We start from the raw sequence: 19,858 nt of genomic DNA on the forward strand, positions 1-19,858 counted from the left end.
CGAATGAGTTCCTTGGAAAAAGTTTCATAGAGGTTACAAGATGCAGACCTGTTATGCCATTCAGCAGTTCCCCACTGTTTTGTCTTTCCTGCCAGCAGAGATATAACAAAAGCCACCTTGGAATGTTCAGTGGGAAAGGATGACGGCTGAAGCTCAAAATTAATTTCACACTGAGTTAGGAAACCTCGACATTGGTCTGGGTCTCCCCTGAACATCTCAGGCGGAGATAGCCGTGGCTCCCTTACTTCTGCTGTTGTCCGTGTTACTTGGGCGTGGTTTCTTTGTGACGGTGGCGGCTCGGAGACAAGATTGCCAGAACGTAATGTGGAAATTATTTCCTCCAAGCTGGAACCCAACCAGAAAAGCGTCTCATCAACGTGGGTGCGCCACTGTTGTGCTGACGATGGGTCCATTTCTGGCCAGATTTTTCTATTACGAATCAGAAAAAGGTGGACCCAAGATTCTGCCAGACACAGTACTGAAAATTTAAAAGGTTTATTCAGCCACAGGAAATCGTCACTCAGGTAAAACTCCACACAGCTTCTGGAAATCACTGGGGCAGAAAGAGGAATTAGTGACTTGTAGTTTCTCCAGATATTGCAGGGATCAGAAAAGTCACTAACCTGCTTTTGTCTTGAGTAGAACTTGAAACCCAGAGGGGAAACCTCAGTGGGTGGGTGGCAGTGATCTCCACAGTACAGGTAAGATGTGACTCCAGGCTGAATAATCCGAGGGCTAGGCTGGCTCAATAATCCGAGGACAGAAATAGGGTCAATGATCGGAACAAGAGACGTCAGGCAAGGGGCAGGCAGGAGCATAAACCAGATGCAGGAAACAGGGTCAACACCAAAATCCAAACAGTCCGACAGGGAGCAGGCAGAGAGGCAAAAATCCAAAAGACAAGGCAAGGTCAAGAACAATGATCAAACAGGAAGGAACGCTGGATATCTACTCACACGATGGCTTTCAAAAATCTGGAACCGTCTGCTTGTCAGAGTCAGTATATATCAGGGAAGACACAGGTGCTTGGCATGCCACAGATTGCACTGCACTGCAGCAGCCACCAGGTGCATCTCATCTGCCGATTGCAGCCAGGGAGACAGGGTAGAGCAGACGTGCCAGAATCATAACACTAAGAGCTAATACTTGATGTAACCCCACATCCACCATGAAATCATTTGACATTTCCACTGCACACCTCACCACTGCCTTATTATCCTTGTACATGTCTTGCACCACCTGACTCATACAAAACCAAAGTTCCTCCTATGACAGCCAATCATAGGTTTTCCAGATATACATAGGCAGAGAGCAGATCCTTCTGAAATTTTGATACTTCTCCATGAAAACTTTCAACACAAACATCACCATTGAGCTTCAACAACTTCTCACATTTTTAAGCTGGGGTTCATCAGCTTTCTCTTTTGTTACCACAGCTCTGCACCACACCCTTAATCCTAATAATTAGTACACTACACTTCTCTATTCATTCTGCATCCTCTCACACTCCAGGATTTGGTAAACAGTTTGGATAAAAGGTCCCCTGCTCTCTCTTCTTGATCTCTATCTCCATACCTCTATCTCATCTAGACCAACTGCGTTTATTAACCTTTTCCTCTATCCACCTTTCTCTATCTCTGTCATTTTCTTCAATCATTATTGAAAAAAAGATATATATTCTACAAAACTAAGATTAGAATAATAGCACAGTTGTTTAAAAGTGTTTAATTTTATGTTTATGTTTTTAAAAAGCAGCATCAACACATTGCTTAAATTCCTCTCTTGTAATGAAATGAAAGCAAAAATTGCCAAGCATTATTTGTCAGTCAGTCAGTCAGTCAGTCAGTCATTTTCTACCGCTTATTCCATAGTGGGTCGCGGGGAAGCTGGTGCCTATCTCCAGCAGTCTATCGGCGAGAGGCGGGGTACACCCTGGACAGGTCGCCAGTCCATCGCAGGGCAAGCATTATTTGTAGTATCTAAAATATAATAGCATTTCACCAAAACTAAATGTTGGACTCTATGGGTCAGGTAATCGGGCTGTTTAAAGCCTTGGCCTTGTTCCTCAGTCTGCAGTTGAAATTTTAAACTAAATGTGACTCTCACACATGGGGAGACAGGTCCAGGACAGGCCTTAAAATGATTTTGGTTTCATCATCCTAATAAACACTAGATGGCAGTCTTTTCTATGAAGACTTCTTGTTTCTGTGGGACATAATACTATGTTTGATCGGTCTCAGAAGTCTGAAACACTTGTGACTTTGTGATGCAAGTGCAGATTTAGCTGACCCCATGTGAAGCTCACAGATCAGCCTGGCTGTTATGGAGCTAAGAGATTTGGCACCTAGGCCTTTGGCAACACACTCAGGTGACAGAAGTTGGAAATTCAGGCCAGCTGACCCAATCTCTGACTGTAAGATATCAAAGATTCCTGTAATAATACTACACACTCTGTGTACTATTGAACAGTTGATTTAGAATTCTAAATCCCAATGTAAATGTGGAAAACAACCTTTGTTATGAAATGAATTAATATCAGCTATAACATAAAGACTAATTTCTGCAAAAGGGATTACAGGAAAGTATTGATAAAGTCAAGTCTGTTGTTGTGTGTGTGTGTGTGTGCGTGTGTGTGTGCCAGGGCCGACAAAGCCCTGCAGATCAGGAGAGAGATTAGTGCTGTCTCAGTGTGTGGACGACTTCATGCCTGCTTGCTGGAATGTTCTGGAATATTTTTCAACTTTTGTAAATTGTAAAGCAGAGAGAAGACTGAAGTTCTATCTGACATTGGAGACTTTATTTGAGGCATCAGAACATATTGAATTGGACAACATTTTCGGGAGTTGATATTATCAGTAGTGTTAGGGCTGGATCCACGCAGTGACACCAAGGTGGGATAACGGATCATGCTCCGCACAGCTTTTTGGCCACATCACAGGTGGTGTAATACTATCTAAATCAGATAGAGAAATAATTCATTTTACAATAAACTGGACCAGAGGCTCAGCCAGAGACCACTGAGAGCAACACTTTCTAACAAGTCAAATGGCAGAGGAATACGAACAGGCAGAATTTATCAAAGGTAAGTTTGGCAGCAATATTAATTTTGTATCAAACAATATTTATACCATGCAAAAGCCTCCAATTTATCACATTTAAGCAATACTAATACTACCTGTATATGTCTGTGGTTTTAATAAGCTGCACACTTATTAACCATTCTGATACAAATATGGTTTTCCATCAGAACATTTCTCCTGTGGCCCTGTAGAAAAACACTGCTACTTGCTCATTCTAAACTCACTGTATAATTATTAGATTTCCTTTGCAGTTTAGACATTGGGAAAATAATTAGGTGCAACAGAATAGAAGTCAGTCAACCCACTTTTTTGGTTGCTACTTTCTACTTTCAGTGATTCCTTTCAGGGGAGCTTCTAGAAGTTCACGAGTTTTATGATGCTGCTGTCATATTTACAAAAGGTGGGGTGGTAGACTGGGAGTGAGTGACAGACATTTAAAATTGGCTATAAAAGACAAAAAAAATTATTAAAATAATTAATAGACAAATACATTTAGCAACTTGTTAGCGCTCAGCCTGAAAACATTTATTATGCATAAAAGACCTAGTCCTCTCTTTAGCCAGAGGAGTTCAGCGTGGGGTCCATCTAATTGGGGCCTGCCATAGCAATGCATAGGAGGCACCTATTACTATTCACCTCTAAACTGGACTCTTTATTATTATTCTTCCGTCCAGATTAATGTGGCCCGAACCGTACCGCGCACCCCCACAATATATATATCAAAACGCCCGGCTCGGTCCCGGGAGTGCTATTACTTTTATTGGCGTTTCGAGTTACCATGGCGACGTAATTAACGAAAAACCACCCCCCAAAATCCCCATAGGAATGAATGGAGTCAGGGGCGGAAGGAATCCTCAAAATTCACTGTTTTTGAGGCTCTGCTGTATCGCCGTACTTTCACCTAGAAACACAGTTTGACTTTCAGTTTGTAGAAAAATCCGCCGGCTCTTCAGAAATGAAAACGGTTTGTTGATAACTGCTACGGTTTCTCTAAAATTAGACTCCAAGTGACACAAAGTTTGCGAGAAAATCACACACAGTGGAGATGGCAGTAACTAGAGTGTAGAAAGAGGGGATTTTTTCAGGAAAAATTATTTTTAACTGGTACTCACGGCCACAAATTCCGCTCTAAAGTCACCATTTTTGGTCAGTTTGTAGGGCCGGGCCTCTGCTTTCACACAATAACTTCAAAATTGTTCTAGGTCTCACAGTTTTTTGTCAAAACCCCCTCGATCGCCAAGAGTCAGTAGATTTCTGTAGGCCTTCTCCCATGTATTTTCAATGACAGTTTGACCAGTAATCCATGAGTGACACCATTTCTTTCCATCCTCCTATTTTATACTGTGAATGACATAAAGCTATCAAAATCTCCATGATTGGGAACGAGGGATGGCTTTCACCAACAGTTCAAAAAATGTTCAAATACCATGTACAGTTTCCCAGATATTAGACTTTGTTCAGGAGCATGTTCAAGCATTTTTGTCTTTTTCTCCATTTTCCGTCTCTTTTCACCCAGTGTTGTGTCTTTATTATTATATTTTCACAAATAATGGATGAATATTAATGTTCCCCTGTCCGTTCTGATACAAACGGTCCAAGAATGACATCAATAGCCCCTACGGTTTCCGAGTTATGGCCAGTAATTCGGGAGCATGCGCCTCCATGTTATAAAGCCAGTCCAGGGGCAGACACAGAGTGAGGTGCTGCGTGAGTGAGACACAGCAGGTGTCAAAGTTACACTGACGCTCTTTGCTGATTGGCTGATTCATTCCTCACTGTTCTATTTATAGTTCTGTGTATCTCCTACGTATATGTCTGGATGTGATTCTGTCTTTCTTTCTGCCTCTCTGTGTCTCACATTCGGACACACCCACCCACACACAGACACACACACATACATGGATTACTATCTATTTCAGGACTTTCATTGACTTCCATTGATTTTCATTCATTTCTATGGCTTAAACCTGACCCGACCCCTGACCCTTTGACCATCTTCATAGGAGGCAACTACATGGCAGCCATTTTGTGTGGGATACTTAAACAGCATGTACTGCTGTTTCAACACTCAGACAACAGTGATTAACCCTAAAGGGCAATTTCTTTCATCACCCTTCCATAGCATACACAATGATTTCAGAAGAGCACTAAAACGTTCAAAATAAAAGCCTCAACCTTCCATAATTATTATTGATTTTTTTAAGCTGATAACAGTATACACAATGATTTTGGAACAGCAAGCAGCTTCTATATAACTAGTGGAAGTAACCCATACCAGAAAGGACAACTATACTGGACTTTCAAAATAAGACAGGAAATGCTCTACAAAATCAAAGCCTTTACATTTTAAACAATAGATGATTGCAGCACTGGGCTTCACATTAATGTTGGAGCTCACCCAGTGTTGGAAATGGGACTATGCTGGTCCTTTGAAATAAGGGTTACTGAAGCTTTCAAAATAAAAGCCTCAAACTTCCATAGTTACTATGGATTTTCTGAGCTGACAAGTGCATAGAAAATGATTTTTAAATAGCAAGCAGGTTCTATTTAACTAATGGAACTAACCCAGACCTGAAAGTACAACCATGCTGGACTTTCAAAATAAGACAAAACATGTTCTACAAAATAAAAGCCTTTACACTTTAAACAATAGATCATTTCAGGACTGGGCTTCACACTAATGTTGGAGCTCACCCAGTGTTGGCCTTTTAAAATAAGGCTTACTGAAAATTTCAAAATAAAAGTCTTCCAGAGTTACTAGTAATATTTTAAGCTGATAATAGCATAGACAATTAAATAAAAAACAAATAGCGAGCTCCGGTCCGAGAAGCACGCACCAAGAGGCAGGCCCCGTCTAAATTTCTTCCGAAATTTTCTAGTTAAAGTATTTAACTGTAGGAATTAAGTTGTACTACAAAAAAGATAGACATCCATTTTTGATACTTCATGGCCAAGGTAAAAAAAAAAAGTTGAATTCTTGAACTTCTATAATGAAAAATGTTCTTCTTTCTCAGTTGGGTTCCAGTTTCCAGTTTTTAACATTTTCAATGTACCATTATTAAGTCTTTTATTGTTTTCAAAAATGTTTTTATGAAACCAGATTAATTATCTTTGAAATAATTTGTTTTCTGTATGCCATCATTCAACAGTTCTTTACTCTTCAGTTAGGTAAAGTATGTGTTTTAAGGTGAAAAGCTTTGGAATCATGTTTGTTATTGAGAGAAACTGAAATTAAGAGTTATGTAATCTGAGCACTAATCCTTTATTAAGCAGTGTAATGTTAAACAGATTTGCATTACCACGACCTGCCTTTGTTGTTTTCCTCTGTACATACACATACATGTATACTGCTCATTTTATATTATTTCCTGTAAAGTTTACATATTTACATTTAATGTCTGTATGCTCCGAGCGCATAAATCTTGACCAAATAAAGTTATTGATTCTTAAAAATTCCTTAGTCAAAATAACAAATGCTAACTTACAGCTGACACCAAAGAAGGGTGGAAATGTGTATGGTTTGTCTGATGGGGATGTCCTGCTTCATGGCCCAGACAAACAAAGACCTACAGGATGGGCTCCTGGGTTTGTCTGGGTCAAGTACATGGAACCAGAACTGTCTATCACACCACTAAACCTATGGAACCTGTCAGTAATTAAGTGTTGTTTGTGTGTGTGTGTGTGTGTGTGTGTGTGTGCGTGCGTGTGCGTGTGTGTGTGTGTACATCACAGATCAGCTATACTTTGCTACTCTTCGTGTCAAACCAAAGAACACTGCAAACACACACTTCAGCACAGATGAAGAGTTCATCTATGAGAGGTAAGTAAGCCTTAACACCTGGTTCCAGCCTCTGTCCCAGTCTCATCACTCACTTCATACACAACCTGCTTTTTCTTCTTACAAACATATTCAGATCAGCTGTTTGCTGTATACAGCCAATAAAGAAATGTCAAATTAAGTTAGTTTTAATATACGGTACAGACCAAAGGTTTGGACACTCCTTCTCATTCAAAGAGTTTTCTTTATTTTCATGACTATTAATACTGTAGCTTCACACTGAAGGCATCAAAACTATGAATTAACACATGTGGAATTATATACTGAACAAAAAAGTGTGAAACAACTGAAAATATGTCTTATATTCTAGGTTCTTCAAAGTAGCCACCTTTTGCTTTGATTACTGCTCTGCACACTCTTGGGATTCTGTTGATGAGCTTCACTTTGATCAGTGTTGGTTTAGGTTTGTTTACTTTTGTAGTCAGGGTTCCCTTATGGTTTCTATTTTGCTAAGTGCTTAGGTTGTTGTGTCCCCTCCAGTTTCTCAGTTTCCTTCAGTTCATGTTTATTCTTGATTCTTATGTTTTATCTTGGTTTATAGTTTATTTTAGGTCTGCTCACTGTCTTGTCATTTAGTTCTTTTCCTCATGCTTTAGTTTTATTAAGTTTACATGCTCCCTCCGCCTCCCTGCCACCTTGTCACACCTGTTCTTAGTTCCTTGATTACCTGCCTTTGTTCTCGCTCTGTATATAAGTTGGTTTTGTTTCATTGTCCTTTGTTGGTTCCTTCGCTCACACTCGCTACCCTCGTTCATGCCAGGTTCCTGCAGTGTTCAGCTTCGTACGTTTTTGGATTCCGGTTCTGTGTTGTACCTGCAGTGATTTTTGTTACGTTTTTGATCCTTCAAATAAAGTAAGGATTTATTTAAGATGCTGCTTCCAAGCTCTTGTCTGCACTTTTGTCCAACCCAAAACCCCAACATGACAACACCAGCTTTACTTCATGGTTCTTTCATTTCAATCTGTTTGCAAATTGTGCTGAGAGAATAGTTTAATGCCTTTTATTTTATAATGAGATACTGGCCGAGGGTTCAAAGCTCAGATTCTTTATTTGGCCTTTTCATCAGAAGTGCAACTACATTTCTTATGTATTTATATATTTTTACATCTTTATGCAGCTAATGCAAAAAAGAAGATTTTAAAGACAGTTAATATCTCATCAGGGAGATTCCCTTTGGCATAAAATTAGCAGATGTCAATGCCACTGACCAACTGGTTAAACTGCCCTTTTTGAATATAGTGACTTAATCAGTGTGTGATACTGATTCCACATTCAAATTCATAGATAAACCAGTAGACCAAAGTGCTTTTCACTAAGCTTTGTTTTTTTCATGTGGATAAACTACTTCATTTGTAACTTATCAATAATAGATCAATCCTTTTACAGTTAGATTGTAAAACATGCAGTCATTTTAAGAAGAGGAATCCAGACTAGTTAATGCGTTTGTTACATAACACACTCATTCATGATCATGTACATGTTTAGCCAATGCTTATGATCCCGCTGTAAGATGTAGGCCAAGATGAGATCAGCAAGCTGCGCGCTGCCCCGGTGATGTAAAGGGATTTAGAACAAACCCTCTCCATAATGCCATTCAGACCAGACACTTAATCATGTATGCAGACACCAATAGGCTTCATGTCCTTGACAATTCATTTAAATGCCATCATTGTCAGACATCAAAGTGGAAATGACATAGCAGACAAAGTAACCTTGCTCTAGAAAATCCAAATATGTCACACACAGTCCTGTATTGCTGTATTGTACACATCTACTTTGGGGGGCTTGTGCTGGTGGACCTAGGTTACTGGCCTGGTTGCAGTGCTGTTCCTGGGCAGGTCTGGGATGGTCTTGGGGGCTCTGGGTTCCTAGGGTGTGTCACCCCCCAGGGTCCTGGCTGGCTCTGGGGGGCTTGGGTTCTGGCGGGTATGTTGCCGGGGCTTTGGACCGGTGCATGCTCTGGCACCTGGGGGCCTTCGGTGCATCTGTGGGCTTATGGGCGTCCTAAACAGGCAGGTAGGTACCATCTTGTGCAGGTACTCTCTCCTTAAAAGAGTGCATTCTGCTGGTGGGGCAGAGGGTCAGTGGGAGGGGTGGGGCAAAGTCAAACTGGGGGCCTAATGTCTTATGTGTTCTGGGTGTTGCTCAAATGCTGCCTTTTGTGGGGTTCAGTGTGGGTTTTCTCGCAGGGCTACTTCTGGCTAGGGTATGGGTGTAGGGCATGTTCTTGCATCTGGATGCTGTGTGTCTTCTTTTTGCAGGTGTGCACTTTCGTGGGGGGGGGGGGGGGGTAAATTTTGGAAGGCTGATGGGGTGCATTTGCACAGTGTGGACTATGTGCATGACTTTTGCTTTGGGTGCTCTTTGCTGTGTTCTGTCCTCCTGTATGGTGTGCTGGGGTATTGGGGTGGTGGTCCTGTGCATCGGGGCTCTGGCCGCCATATGTGGGTGCTGCGGGGCGGGTGTTGCTAGGCTCAGCGGTTGCATCAGGCTTCTCGGCCTTATACTGGGGTGGGGTTTGCTTGTCTGACAAGCGGGGGACAGGGTGGGGGACGCCGGCCCCGGGTGCCTGCTGCTGGCCGGGGACCTCTTGCCTGGTGGTGGGTGGGGGGCAGGATGCAGAAGTGAGTCTTGGAGCGGGACTGTGTGTGGATCCATGGCTCCTCACACTCGCTATTGCTTATTTTTATGGAGAAACCTTGTATATACAAGCGCGCTCACACTCACACCCACAGGTGTTTAGATTCAGGTGTTAACAGATACACAACTGTTCTATATTTGAGCCACATTTACCACTAAATAGACTCCTGACACTATAGTGAATCTTTGTATTTAACGCTATTACAACAGTAGAGAAGACACCAGTAGAGAAGAATTTAGTCCATCAGGACTATCAGACTTGTCTAATGGGAAATCAAAAACTGATTCTGCTTCAATAGCAAAAAACATCTTATAATGGAGGCAAAACATATAGCACCCGAAAACAAAGTCCTTTTTTATGGCAGACAGTTTGATCCCCAAATCATGTATTTCAGAGGTCCAACATGTTTTCTGCGGAGTTCATAAGTTGTGCTGAAGGGGTGGGCATTTTCAGGAGTTTACTTTCACATATCCAAGCTAAGTTGTTTACCTGACTTATTCAATTGCATGATGCCTAACTCTTCAACCCACTATTTTTAGTACATAGGATTTAGAAAATAAACAAAAATATTCTTTATTTTCCCTCAGTTGGGAAATTTCGGTATAGCAGCAACGGGAAAGGCAAATGGAAGCAGGCAGACACAAACGCAACAAATAATGAAACAACCCCACAGATATAAAAGAGATGTCTCTAAAAAAGAGTTTGCTTTTTCTTCCTGTGGGGCCGATAATTTTCTCTCAGGAATCCAATTTAATCCCACAGTCTAAAGCAAATACATGTAGGGCACTGAATTACCCTGGGAAGAGTATGTACAACTGTCTGTCCTGTGTGCCTCTGTGTTGCCTTGTGCTAAACTGGTACCTTGTTCAGGGTCAGTAAATGACTAATGGAGACCCTAGCCCCCCATGACCACGAAATAAGTATTATCCAATTTTCCTTTGAAGTCAGAACTTGGATCTGGGAGTGCCATGATACCCAGTCTCACCATAGCAGGTCGGAAATATAGTGGGGTTTGCTTGTCCTCAGTGACCTGGCCAGTCAGTATTACTGGTACCACATCCTATTAATGCATCCCAACAATGTAATAGTTTGCTTACTATTTCAAGCTGTCCAGTCATGGATGATGTGTGTGGCTGGACAGATATAAACTGACTGAAATGCAAAACAAATCATTTAATATTGCATTGTTAAAGTAAGAGTCAGCCATGTTGGATTGTAAGGGAAGATAACTCCTTTTTCACATACTATTACATTATATATAACATAATATATTGTTACAAGTTTTATTTTCTAATTATTAAAAACAAGCAAATGGGATTACATAATGTTTCACGATATGTTCTAGTTTCTATGCAGACTTTGGACCCCTTAATCTTGCCATGCTCTACAAATACTGCTGCAAACTCAACAAGAAGCTCAAGGTAATGCTGAAGGTTTTACTCATTTGTAGTTCTGCCCCCTGATGTTGTTTATCTGTCACTGATTGTTGTTTCTTTGGTGTTTTTTCTGAATAGTCCTTCACAATGTCTAAAAAGAAACTGGTCCACTACACCAGCTATGACCAGAAGAAGAGAGCCAATGCTGCTTTTCTCATCACTGCCTACTCTGTAAATATTGTTTCATTCACCCTCTCATTCATCACTCCATTAGTATGCCTCTTTGTCTGGTTTCTCATTGTCAGTAATCGAGTTTGACCTTTGCTCTCTAGGTTATCTATTTGAAAAGGAGTCCAGATGAAGCCTACAGGACTCTAATTTCAGGAAATAATACAGCCTACCTGCCATTCAGGTACACACACAAACATGTACCAGTTACTGCCCCTTGGCAGCATTCTCTCCTCTGCTGAACAGACAGAAAATTCAGTTTCTAGGAATTTTAACCCATTAACTAGCTACTTTACAGCAATGGCTCAGCTAAACATAGAGTGTAACGACAGATCCAGCTCATGAGACTAGATAATAATAATGGTTACCAAGAATGAGATAAGATCATTAGAATTTTAGAAAAAGTGCAAATATTTGTTTTTCACAAATATAGGTGTCATAAGTCACAAACGGGGCTCCGTTGTTGCCACTGTTGCATTGGAGCAAGAAGGTCCTATATTTAATCACAGCATGAGGCCTCATTGAATAGAGTTTGCATTTCCTTTCAGTCCTACTTGGTTCTCTTCTGATTCTCTGGCTTGCTCACGTAATCTGAACATGTGACTAATTGATCACTCTATATTTTTCTTAGGTATGAGTGTTTGCGTGCATGTCTGTTAGTCCGGTGTGTCTCTTTTATGCTTGACTATTTTTAAAGGTAGTCCTATTTCATTAGCATTGAAAATTCAAATTCTTTGTGTTTTTTTATATAAAGGTTTAATAAAAGTCAAACTGTACTCTAAAGAAGCTCTGTTCAGTCTCTGTTATCTAGTTAAAGACCTGTATTCACAAAGAATTCTAATACTAAAAAGAATAATCTTACAATTTCTTGAATTCTACGATTTTTTTACAATTTTCCCTCGGTAAGATAAAAGTTATTCACAAAGCAACTTAGTCCTTAAGAGAGCTCTTAACGTGAGGAAATGTTAAGAGTAGTGAGGAGGATTGTTAGTCAACCTAAGAGTATCTTAAGCAGGCAAGATGGAGGAAAGACAGAGCAAAACGAGAAATATTATCCAATAATGAACATCAGTGAATTAATAAAACACTACTGGCTCGACCACGCAGGGATCCACTCCCTAAACAATTGAGAAAATGAGCACATGAACTTCTATAGCAATCATACAATTATTAGTATAGAAATAGGTTTAACCCTATTTTCCCCCTAGGGGGAAATTAAATAGTTTCAGCAGCAGGACAGATTAAAGGTGCACCTCTAATAAGATAATATCAGGAAGGATAAACATAATAAGCAAATCAACATAATGATCACTATGTAAATAAGTTACATTCAAACATGTTGAAGCTGTGACAGTTAATTTCAATTGTGATAAGTTTTATAATCATAATTCACACATTTCTGAATCTAGTCTAAATTCTATCCAATAATTTTTCTCCAATGAGTAGTAGGAGTACATTTGTTTTTTTGTTGTTATTTCTTTAAACAATTAATCACAGCTCTTAGAAGACAGTGTCACATACTGTGGGGAGAACAAGTATTTGATACACTGCTGATTTTGCAGGTTTTCCCACTTGCAAAGCATGTAGAAGTCTTTAATTTTTATCATAGATACTATCCAACTGTGAGTGACGGAATCTAAAACAAAAATCTAGAAAATTGCATTCTGTGATTTTTAAATAATTAATTTGCATTTTATTGCATGACTATTGTACTAGAATGGGCTACCGAAAAATAGCCAAGCAGCTTGATGAGAAGGCAACAACTGTTAACGCAATTATTAGAAAATGGAAGAAGTTCAAGATGATGGTCAATCTCCCTTGGTCTGGGGCTCCATGAAAGATCTTACCTTGTGGAGCATCAATGTTCATGAGGAAGCTGAGGGATCAGCCCAGAACTACACAGCAGGACCTAGTCAATGACCTGAAGAGAGCTGGGACCACAGTCTCAAAGAAGACCAATAGTAGCACATTACAACCCCATGGATTAAATGGTAAATGGATTGAATTTATATAGCAATTTTCCAGTCATACAGACAGCTCAAAGCACTTTACACTAGGGCCACATTCACCCAATTGCACTCGCTCACACATTCATATGATATGCAGATCAGTAGGCAACTTGAGATTAAGTGCCTTTCCCAGGGGCACATCAACCTATGGCAGGAGGAAGCTGGAATTGAACACACAACCTTCTGATTGCAAGACAACTACTCTTCCTACAGAGCCACAGTCGCCTCATTAAAATTTTGCAACGCACGTAAGGTCCTCCGCTCAAGCCAGCGCATTTCCAGGCCCGTCTGAAGTTTGCCAATGACCATCTGGATGATCCAGAGAAGGAATGCGAGAAGGTCATGTGGTCTGATGAGGCAAAAATAGAGCTTTTTGGTCTAAACTCCACTCGCCGTGTTTATAGGAAGAAGGATGAGTACAACCCCAAGAACACCATCCCCACCATGAGGCATGGAGGTGGAAACATCATTCTTTGGGGATGCTTTTCTGCAAAGGGGACAGGACGACTGCACCGTATTGAGGGGAGAATGTATCGGGAGATCTTAGCAAACAACTTCCTGCCCTCAGTAAGGGCATTGAAGATGGGTCATTGCTGGGTCTTCCAGCATGACATTGACCTGAAGCACACACCCAGGACAACTAAGGAGTGGCTCTGTAAGAAGTATCTCAAGGTTCTGGAGTGGCCTAGCCAGTCTCCAGACCTGAACCCAATCCAGAGTCTTTGGAGGGAGCTGAAAGTCCGTATTGCACAGCAACAGCCCTCTAGACCTGAAGGATCTGGAGAAGATCTGTAGGGAGGAGTGGTCCAAAATCCCTGCTGCAGTGTGTGCAAACCTCGTCAAGAACTATAGGAAACGTCTGATATATGTCATTGCTAACAAAGGTTTCTGTACCAAATATTATGTTTAGCTTTTCTGATGTATCAAATACTTATGTCATGCAATAAAATGCAAATCAATTACTTAAAAATCACATAATGTGATTTTCTAGATTTTTGTTTTGAGGTTGGACAATGAAAATGAAACACCTGGTTTAAACCACAAATATTTATTAGTATGATGTAGGGCCTCCTTTTGCGGCCAATACAGCGTCAATTTGTCTTGGGAATGACATATACAAGTCCTGCACAGTGGTCAGAGGGATTTTAAGCCATTCTTCTTGCAGAATAGTGGCCAGGTCACTACGTGATACTGGTGGAGGAAAATGTTTCCTGACTCGCTCCTCCAAAACACCCTAAAGTGGCTCACTAATATTTCATAATAATTCGCAATGTCCACAGCCCAAGATTTGCGCTCCTTGCACCATTGAAACCAACATTTGGCATTGGCATGAGTGACCAAAGGTTTGGCTATAGCAGCCCGGCCATGTATATTGACCCTGTGGAGCTCCCAACGGACAGTTCTGGTGGAAACAGGAGAGTTGAGGTGCACATTTAATTCTGCCGTGATTTGGGCAGCCGTGGTTTTATGTTTTTTGGATACAATCCGGGTTAGCACCCGAACATCTCTTTCAGACAGCTTCCTCTTGCGTCCACAGGTAATCCTGTTGGATGTGGTTCGTCCTTCTTGGTGGTATGCTGACATTACCCTGGATACCGTGGCTCTTGATACATCACAAAGACTTGCTGTCTTGGCCAGCAAGACATGCACCAACAATTTGGCCTCTTTTGGACTCTGGTATGTCACCCATAATGTTGTGTGCATTTCAATATTTTGAGCAAAACTGTGCACTTACCCTGCTAATTGAACCTTCACACTCTGCTCTTACTGGTGCAATGTGCAATCAATGAAGACTGGCTACCAGGCTGGTCCAATTTAGCCATGAAACCTCCCACACTAAAATTACAGGTGTTTCAGTTTCATTGTCCAACCCCTGTACTTTGCAAGTGGGAAAACCTGCAAAATCAGCAGTGCATCAAATACTTGTTCTCCCCAATGTAGCAATAGGGTCAACCACACCTCCTCACTAAGATAGAAATATCTGTTCTCTCCTCGCCCAGAGCCGCTCTCAGCAGCAAACTTAATCACTCTTAAGCTGAGACTGTTTGCCAAGAATGTTAAGGCTAAGATAGGAGCTCTCTGAGAGGACTCTGAGAATCTTTGGGAATACAGGCCCAGATTGTTTCCTTTTACCTATTTTAGATTCTAAATTAGAGATGACTGTATGTAGGTCAGACTCTTTAAAAACTGAAATAGCCCTTCAGTTTAAATTACAATTCAGCATCACTGTTCTACTCACCTGATCCAGTAACACATTAATATACAATTTGATTTGCAGGTTAGACTATCATAAAAAAATTCCTCATTGTGAGAGCGGCAACAGACAGCCGCTATATTTGACAAACGTGCCACTCAGGGGCATTTTTAGGGTCTCAAAAAATTGGGGGCTTTAGCCAAAACCCAAAATATTTAAACTTCCATGAGACAGTTTCTAAGTAATTTAAAGTAAAAATAACATACATATTGTACCAGTTCTCTGTCTCGGCTGGTTTTAGACTGAATGTAAATTGTGAATCAAACAAAAGAATAATTTTACTTGGTTTTTATTTTTGTTAGAAGCTGAATGAAGGATAAGGAGAAACATTGTTTAGGCCTTATGATAAACCATTTTGCTGAAGCAGATAATGACACATTTTGAGGTATTTAGAAAAAAACTTAATCTGAATTTTTACTGACGAAAGTTTTTCTTAAACTCAGAGATGTTTACTATGGGCCAGATAAATGTGCTTCTTTTGTCATCTACATAAATTACCTTTTTAAACTTTACATTCTCATCAAAGTGTTCCACTCCTGAGGCTCCATTGTCTTTATTCTTATATTTCAAAAAAGGAAAATGGTACAAAGCTGACTTTCTTAAATCCTAGTCCAATTTTAAAAACCTTAAAATACATTTATTTTACTTATTCCAAGAGCTTTTGAAATATTTTATTAAAGTTGTTCCTTCTTTCAAGAAATTTGGCCTGCCAAAAATAATAAATGAAACATTTACAGCACAGTCTGTAGTTCTGCACTGAGCTTGTGAGATATTAGTGCAGTTCCTACTATTAAACACTTTGAGAGGAAAGGGTGTTAAGTTGTGGTGTTTAAAATGTAGCATAGAGCCTCATCCTGGACCTTATCGGTACTAATATTACAGTTATTAATCTCATGTCTTGCTGGGTGAATAAGTGATTAGCTGTAACTTACAATTAGTTCATTCTGGGTCAGCATTCAGGTTTTATCTATCTTCATCCTGGGTTACACCACTCTGCTTCCACCTGTTCCTGAACACACACACGCACCAGGTTCCCAATCTCCGGTTGGCTACGCGGTTGCTCTGAAATGAGCCCTGTTCGAGGCGTTTAACCTTTCGGGGAATGACGGCCCTGGAGTGAACTGCTGTTTTGGACTTCTCCAGAATGGAGTCCTCTTTAACAGTGCACGTAGTTGCGCATTTGCGGTGCCGCGAGTGCGCAACTAATAATTTTTTGTCTTCTCCTTTTAACTCATTGTCAGGTTAGGTGGGGCGGGAGGTGATTACATGGAACACAACTGAAAAAATCTGAATGTTTTTAAATAAAAATGTGAAGTACAATACCATTTTGTGGCTGCAAAAGTAATTTACTCTATCCTCAAGCAGTAGCAAACTGCATTTTACACCCTTCATTCCAATATGCATGCACTATAATTGTGTGTGTCAAACAGGGATGCAGCAGTGGGAGAGTGTACCTTCAACCGCACTGTCTTGGACTGCTTACAGGGATTACGTAAGGTTTGTACTGTGCACAACCTTCTCCCTCCCTGGAGTGAAAGTTAGCCTCTCTCTTATTTTAGTAAACATTCTCATTCCATTTCTCTCTTGCAGGCATTACAGCATGGCTTCCTGGATTTTGAAACTTTCAGTACTGAAGAATATGAACATTATGAGGTAACAGTGGTTAGCTCTAGCAACCCTTAAGTTAGCTTTGGGCATATTGTATAAATATGATTTGAAGGAGAACCATATAGGAAAATAAATACATGTAGCACCCAAAAGTCCAAAGTTATTTTTATGGTAATGGGCTCCTGTGACACATCTACATCTCACTTTGTACAGATGCACTCACAGCCACCTGTTGCCAATGTTAAGCAAGCGCTGCTCTGGTGGCAACATATTTCTTTCTTCTTTATCAGAATAAAAATTGACTTTCATTCAAAAGTAAAGTTTTGAAACTGATAAAAATCTTTGCAGGGAAACACCATGCATCTGATGACTCTGGACAATAATATGAAAATAGTGTGAACTGTCACCACAAAAACTAAAAGAGGGAAGTCTCTAAAACACAACATTTGTGTCAGTTTCATAACCTTTGGCCATGACTCAGGGTTTTCATATCTCCTGTGTTAATAACAGAAGCACATAACTGAGTAACCACCACTGCAAACTTTTTGCTACTTTACTGTATCTAATTTCAGCGAGTTGAAAATGGAGACATGAATTGGATCCTCCCAGGAAAGATTCTGGCATTCAGCAGCCCTCATGCTCGAAACAAGGTAGAGAATGGTGAGTCAAATCTGAATCCCAACAACTTCACATTACTAGTGGAAATTTAAAAGGACAGAACAGGACTGTTGCAGACAGCAGACATTTTCTCTGGTTTAGATCATCAGAAGGATGTTAAATTAAACGAACCATTAGGTCTTCAAAAATCAAAACGTTTTTTGCCCAACCTTCATCTTTTATTATGTTATAGATATATTTCACTGTATTGTTTGGTTGTATTATATGTGACAGACCAACACAAAGTAGCTACTAAATTGTGAAGTAGATCCATTGTCCTTCATTTAGCTGTATCCGTTTCCCCATCAACTCTGACCACCCTCCCAGGCCCTGCAGAGAAAAGCATTCCCACTGCATGATGCTGCCAAGCTGATATGCAATGTTAGTGTGATGGAAATTCTTGCAGTAAGCATTCCACAGTGTATGACCTTTGGTTTACCTCACTCCAGTGAACATCTGTGTTAGAGGAGGAAGCTGTAAAAGCCATTATCAGAAGTTTAATGGTTAAGGGCATTTGTTAGGGTGATGCCTCTTGGAGAGTAGATGGTTGTTCCTAGGTAACCTAGTCACCTCTGAACCCGGGAAGGGTCTGGGGTCGTAAAACACAGACTCTTTGAAGTTGAGATAACACTGTCATGTTCTGGTATAAATACTGTGTGTAAATGTTGATCGGGGCTCTGTTTCACTGACTAACCTCAGTGTCAGGGTCTTCAAACGCTGAATGCCTTTGAATAAAACTTATAAGACAAAGTCCGGATTTTCTCTTGTTATGAGTCAACTTCTACCCACTTTGATAAGAAAATTCCACAACAATTTTAGCGTCACGAACAGGATCTAACGTGCCAGAGGAGACCGCAGGATGGGACACGGACGCCTGGCCAGCCTGAGAGTTGTTCTCAGTCCACCTCCATATTACGGTAGTGGAGTCCTCATGCCCGCCTGCGGCGTCTGGCTGATTAGATCCGAACAATTTGTCTTCAAATATATCTGGGTGAGAAGTTGCTCTGTATGATATAATGTATATTATTATTTTTATTACACATTAACCATCATCTCCTAACTAATTAATTAGGTTCCAGAGTTGCGAGAGGGAGGACATCAGCTGAGGGCCCGGTTACCCTGCAAAAGGAATTGCAGGGAGGTTCTTATTGGTAACAATAAGATAAAGCAAAACACAGGGTTTTGCGGGTGGTTTTTGGCAATTTTCTACACCTCATAAAGGAGAAAAGCCAGTGGGCAGACGTGCCGCTGAACAGGTAAAAAAAAAAAAAATGGTTCCGGAACCTTGAGGCATCAGGGGTGTCTCCTTCTTCAGACTCTGATTTATAAAATAATGAAAGGAAAAAAGTGGGGATGATTGTGTTAAATGTGCTTTAATTTGGAAGATAAGTTTGGTTTTTCACAGCGTGGAAGTTTGAGTGTAAATAAGTTAAATAGTTTAAAAGGTTTCAAGTAAAACAGTTGATGGAAAAATAAAAAAAAAACAAGAAAAGATTAAAAAGCACAGAGTGCATCAATTAAGGGGTTAAAGAGTTAAAACTTTCCTGAAGGAAGTTTCGTTTGTCTTAAATATTGCGATCAGTCGGTAAAGAAGGTAAAATTGAAAAAGGACATTAGAGATGCGAAAAGAAAGTTGTTTTAGAAAGGAGTATAGTTCATGTTGTGAAAGGAAGTGACAGGCAGGGGGACAACTGACTGACTGACTGATAATATGTATTTGTACAAAAATTTGAACCTATACTAAACTTTTCTTCTGCCTCTCTCACACACAAATACACACATATATGGGATTTAAGTTCAACATCTGCGTTTTTGAGTCTGGATTTTAGAAACCTGCCCTTCTCCATGGCTACTCCACCAGAGACGCTTCTCCAGCACGGCCTGAAAGAGAGAGATCTGCCTTCCTGCATGTTGAAAATCGCAGTGTGACTTTCTACAAGGGAAAAAAAACGAAACTCAGAAGAAAATCCGGATTCTCTGAGATGGACAAAGATCCATGCTGTTTGCAAGAGCCAGAAGAGCGATACACTGGATTTATATTGAAAGCATCTTATGCGGGCAGAAGAGAAACCGGAGCAAAGTTTCTTCTTTCTCCCTCCTGGAGAAGTTAAAGTGGACAAAGAATGATTGAATGTCTCACCAACAGACCAGGGAAGGGCCTGGTTG

General features: G+C 40.4%; 1 protein-coding gene across 1 annotated transcript in view; it reads left to right on the plus strand.

Annotated features, from left to right (window-relative positions):
• Positions 1 to 2,720: 2,720 nt before the first annotated feature.
• Positions 2,721 to 19,858, plus strand: part of LOC124870410 (dual specificity protein phosphatase CDC14AB-like) — a 36,403-nt gene continuing 19,265 nt past the window's right edge. The window contains exons 1-8 of the mRNA XM_047369074.1: positions 2,721 to 3,082; positions 6,813 to 6,900; positions 10,906 to 10,981; positions 11,075 to 11,167; positions 11,269 to 11,348; positions 16,858 to 16,924; positions 17,018 to 17,080; positions 17,608 to 17,695. Coding sequence (XP_047225030.1) covers positions 3,046 to 3,082; positions 6,813 to 6,900; positions 10,906 to 10,981; positions 11,075 to 11,167; positions 11,269 to 11,348; positions 16,858 to 16,924; positions 17,018 to 17,080; positions 17,608 to 17,695 — 592 coding nt within the window. The 5' untranslated portion in view covers positions 2,721 to 3,045. The remainder of the gene's footprint in view (positions 3,083 to 6,812; positions 6,901 to 10,905; positions 10,982 to 11,074; positions 11,168 to 11,268; positions 11,349 to 16,857; positions 16,925 to 17,017; positions 17,081 to 17,607; positions 17,696 to 19,858) is intronic.

This window comes from Girardinichthys multiradiatus, chromosome 6, assembly GCF_021462225.1.
Source record: "Girardinichthys multiradiatus isolate DD_20200921_A chromosome 6, DD_fGirMul_XY1, whole genome shotgun sequence".
NCBI classification, from domain to species: domain Eukaryota; kingdom Metazoa; phylum Chordata; class Actinopteri; order Cyprinodontiformes; family Goodeidae; genus Girardinichthys; species Girardinichthys multiradiatus.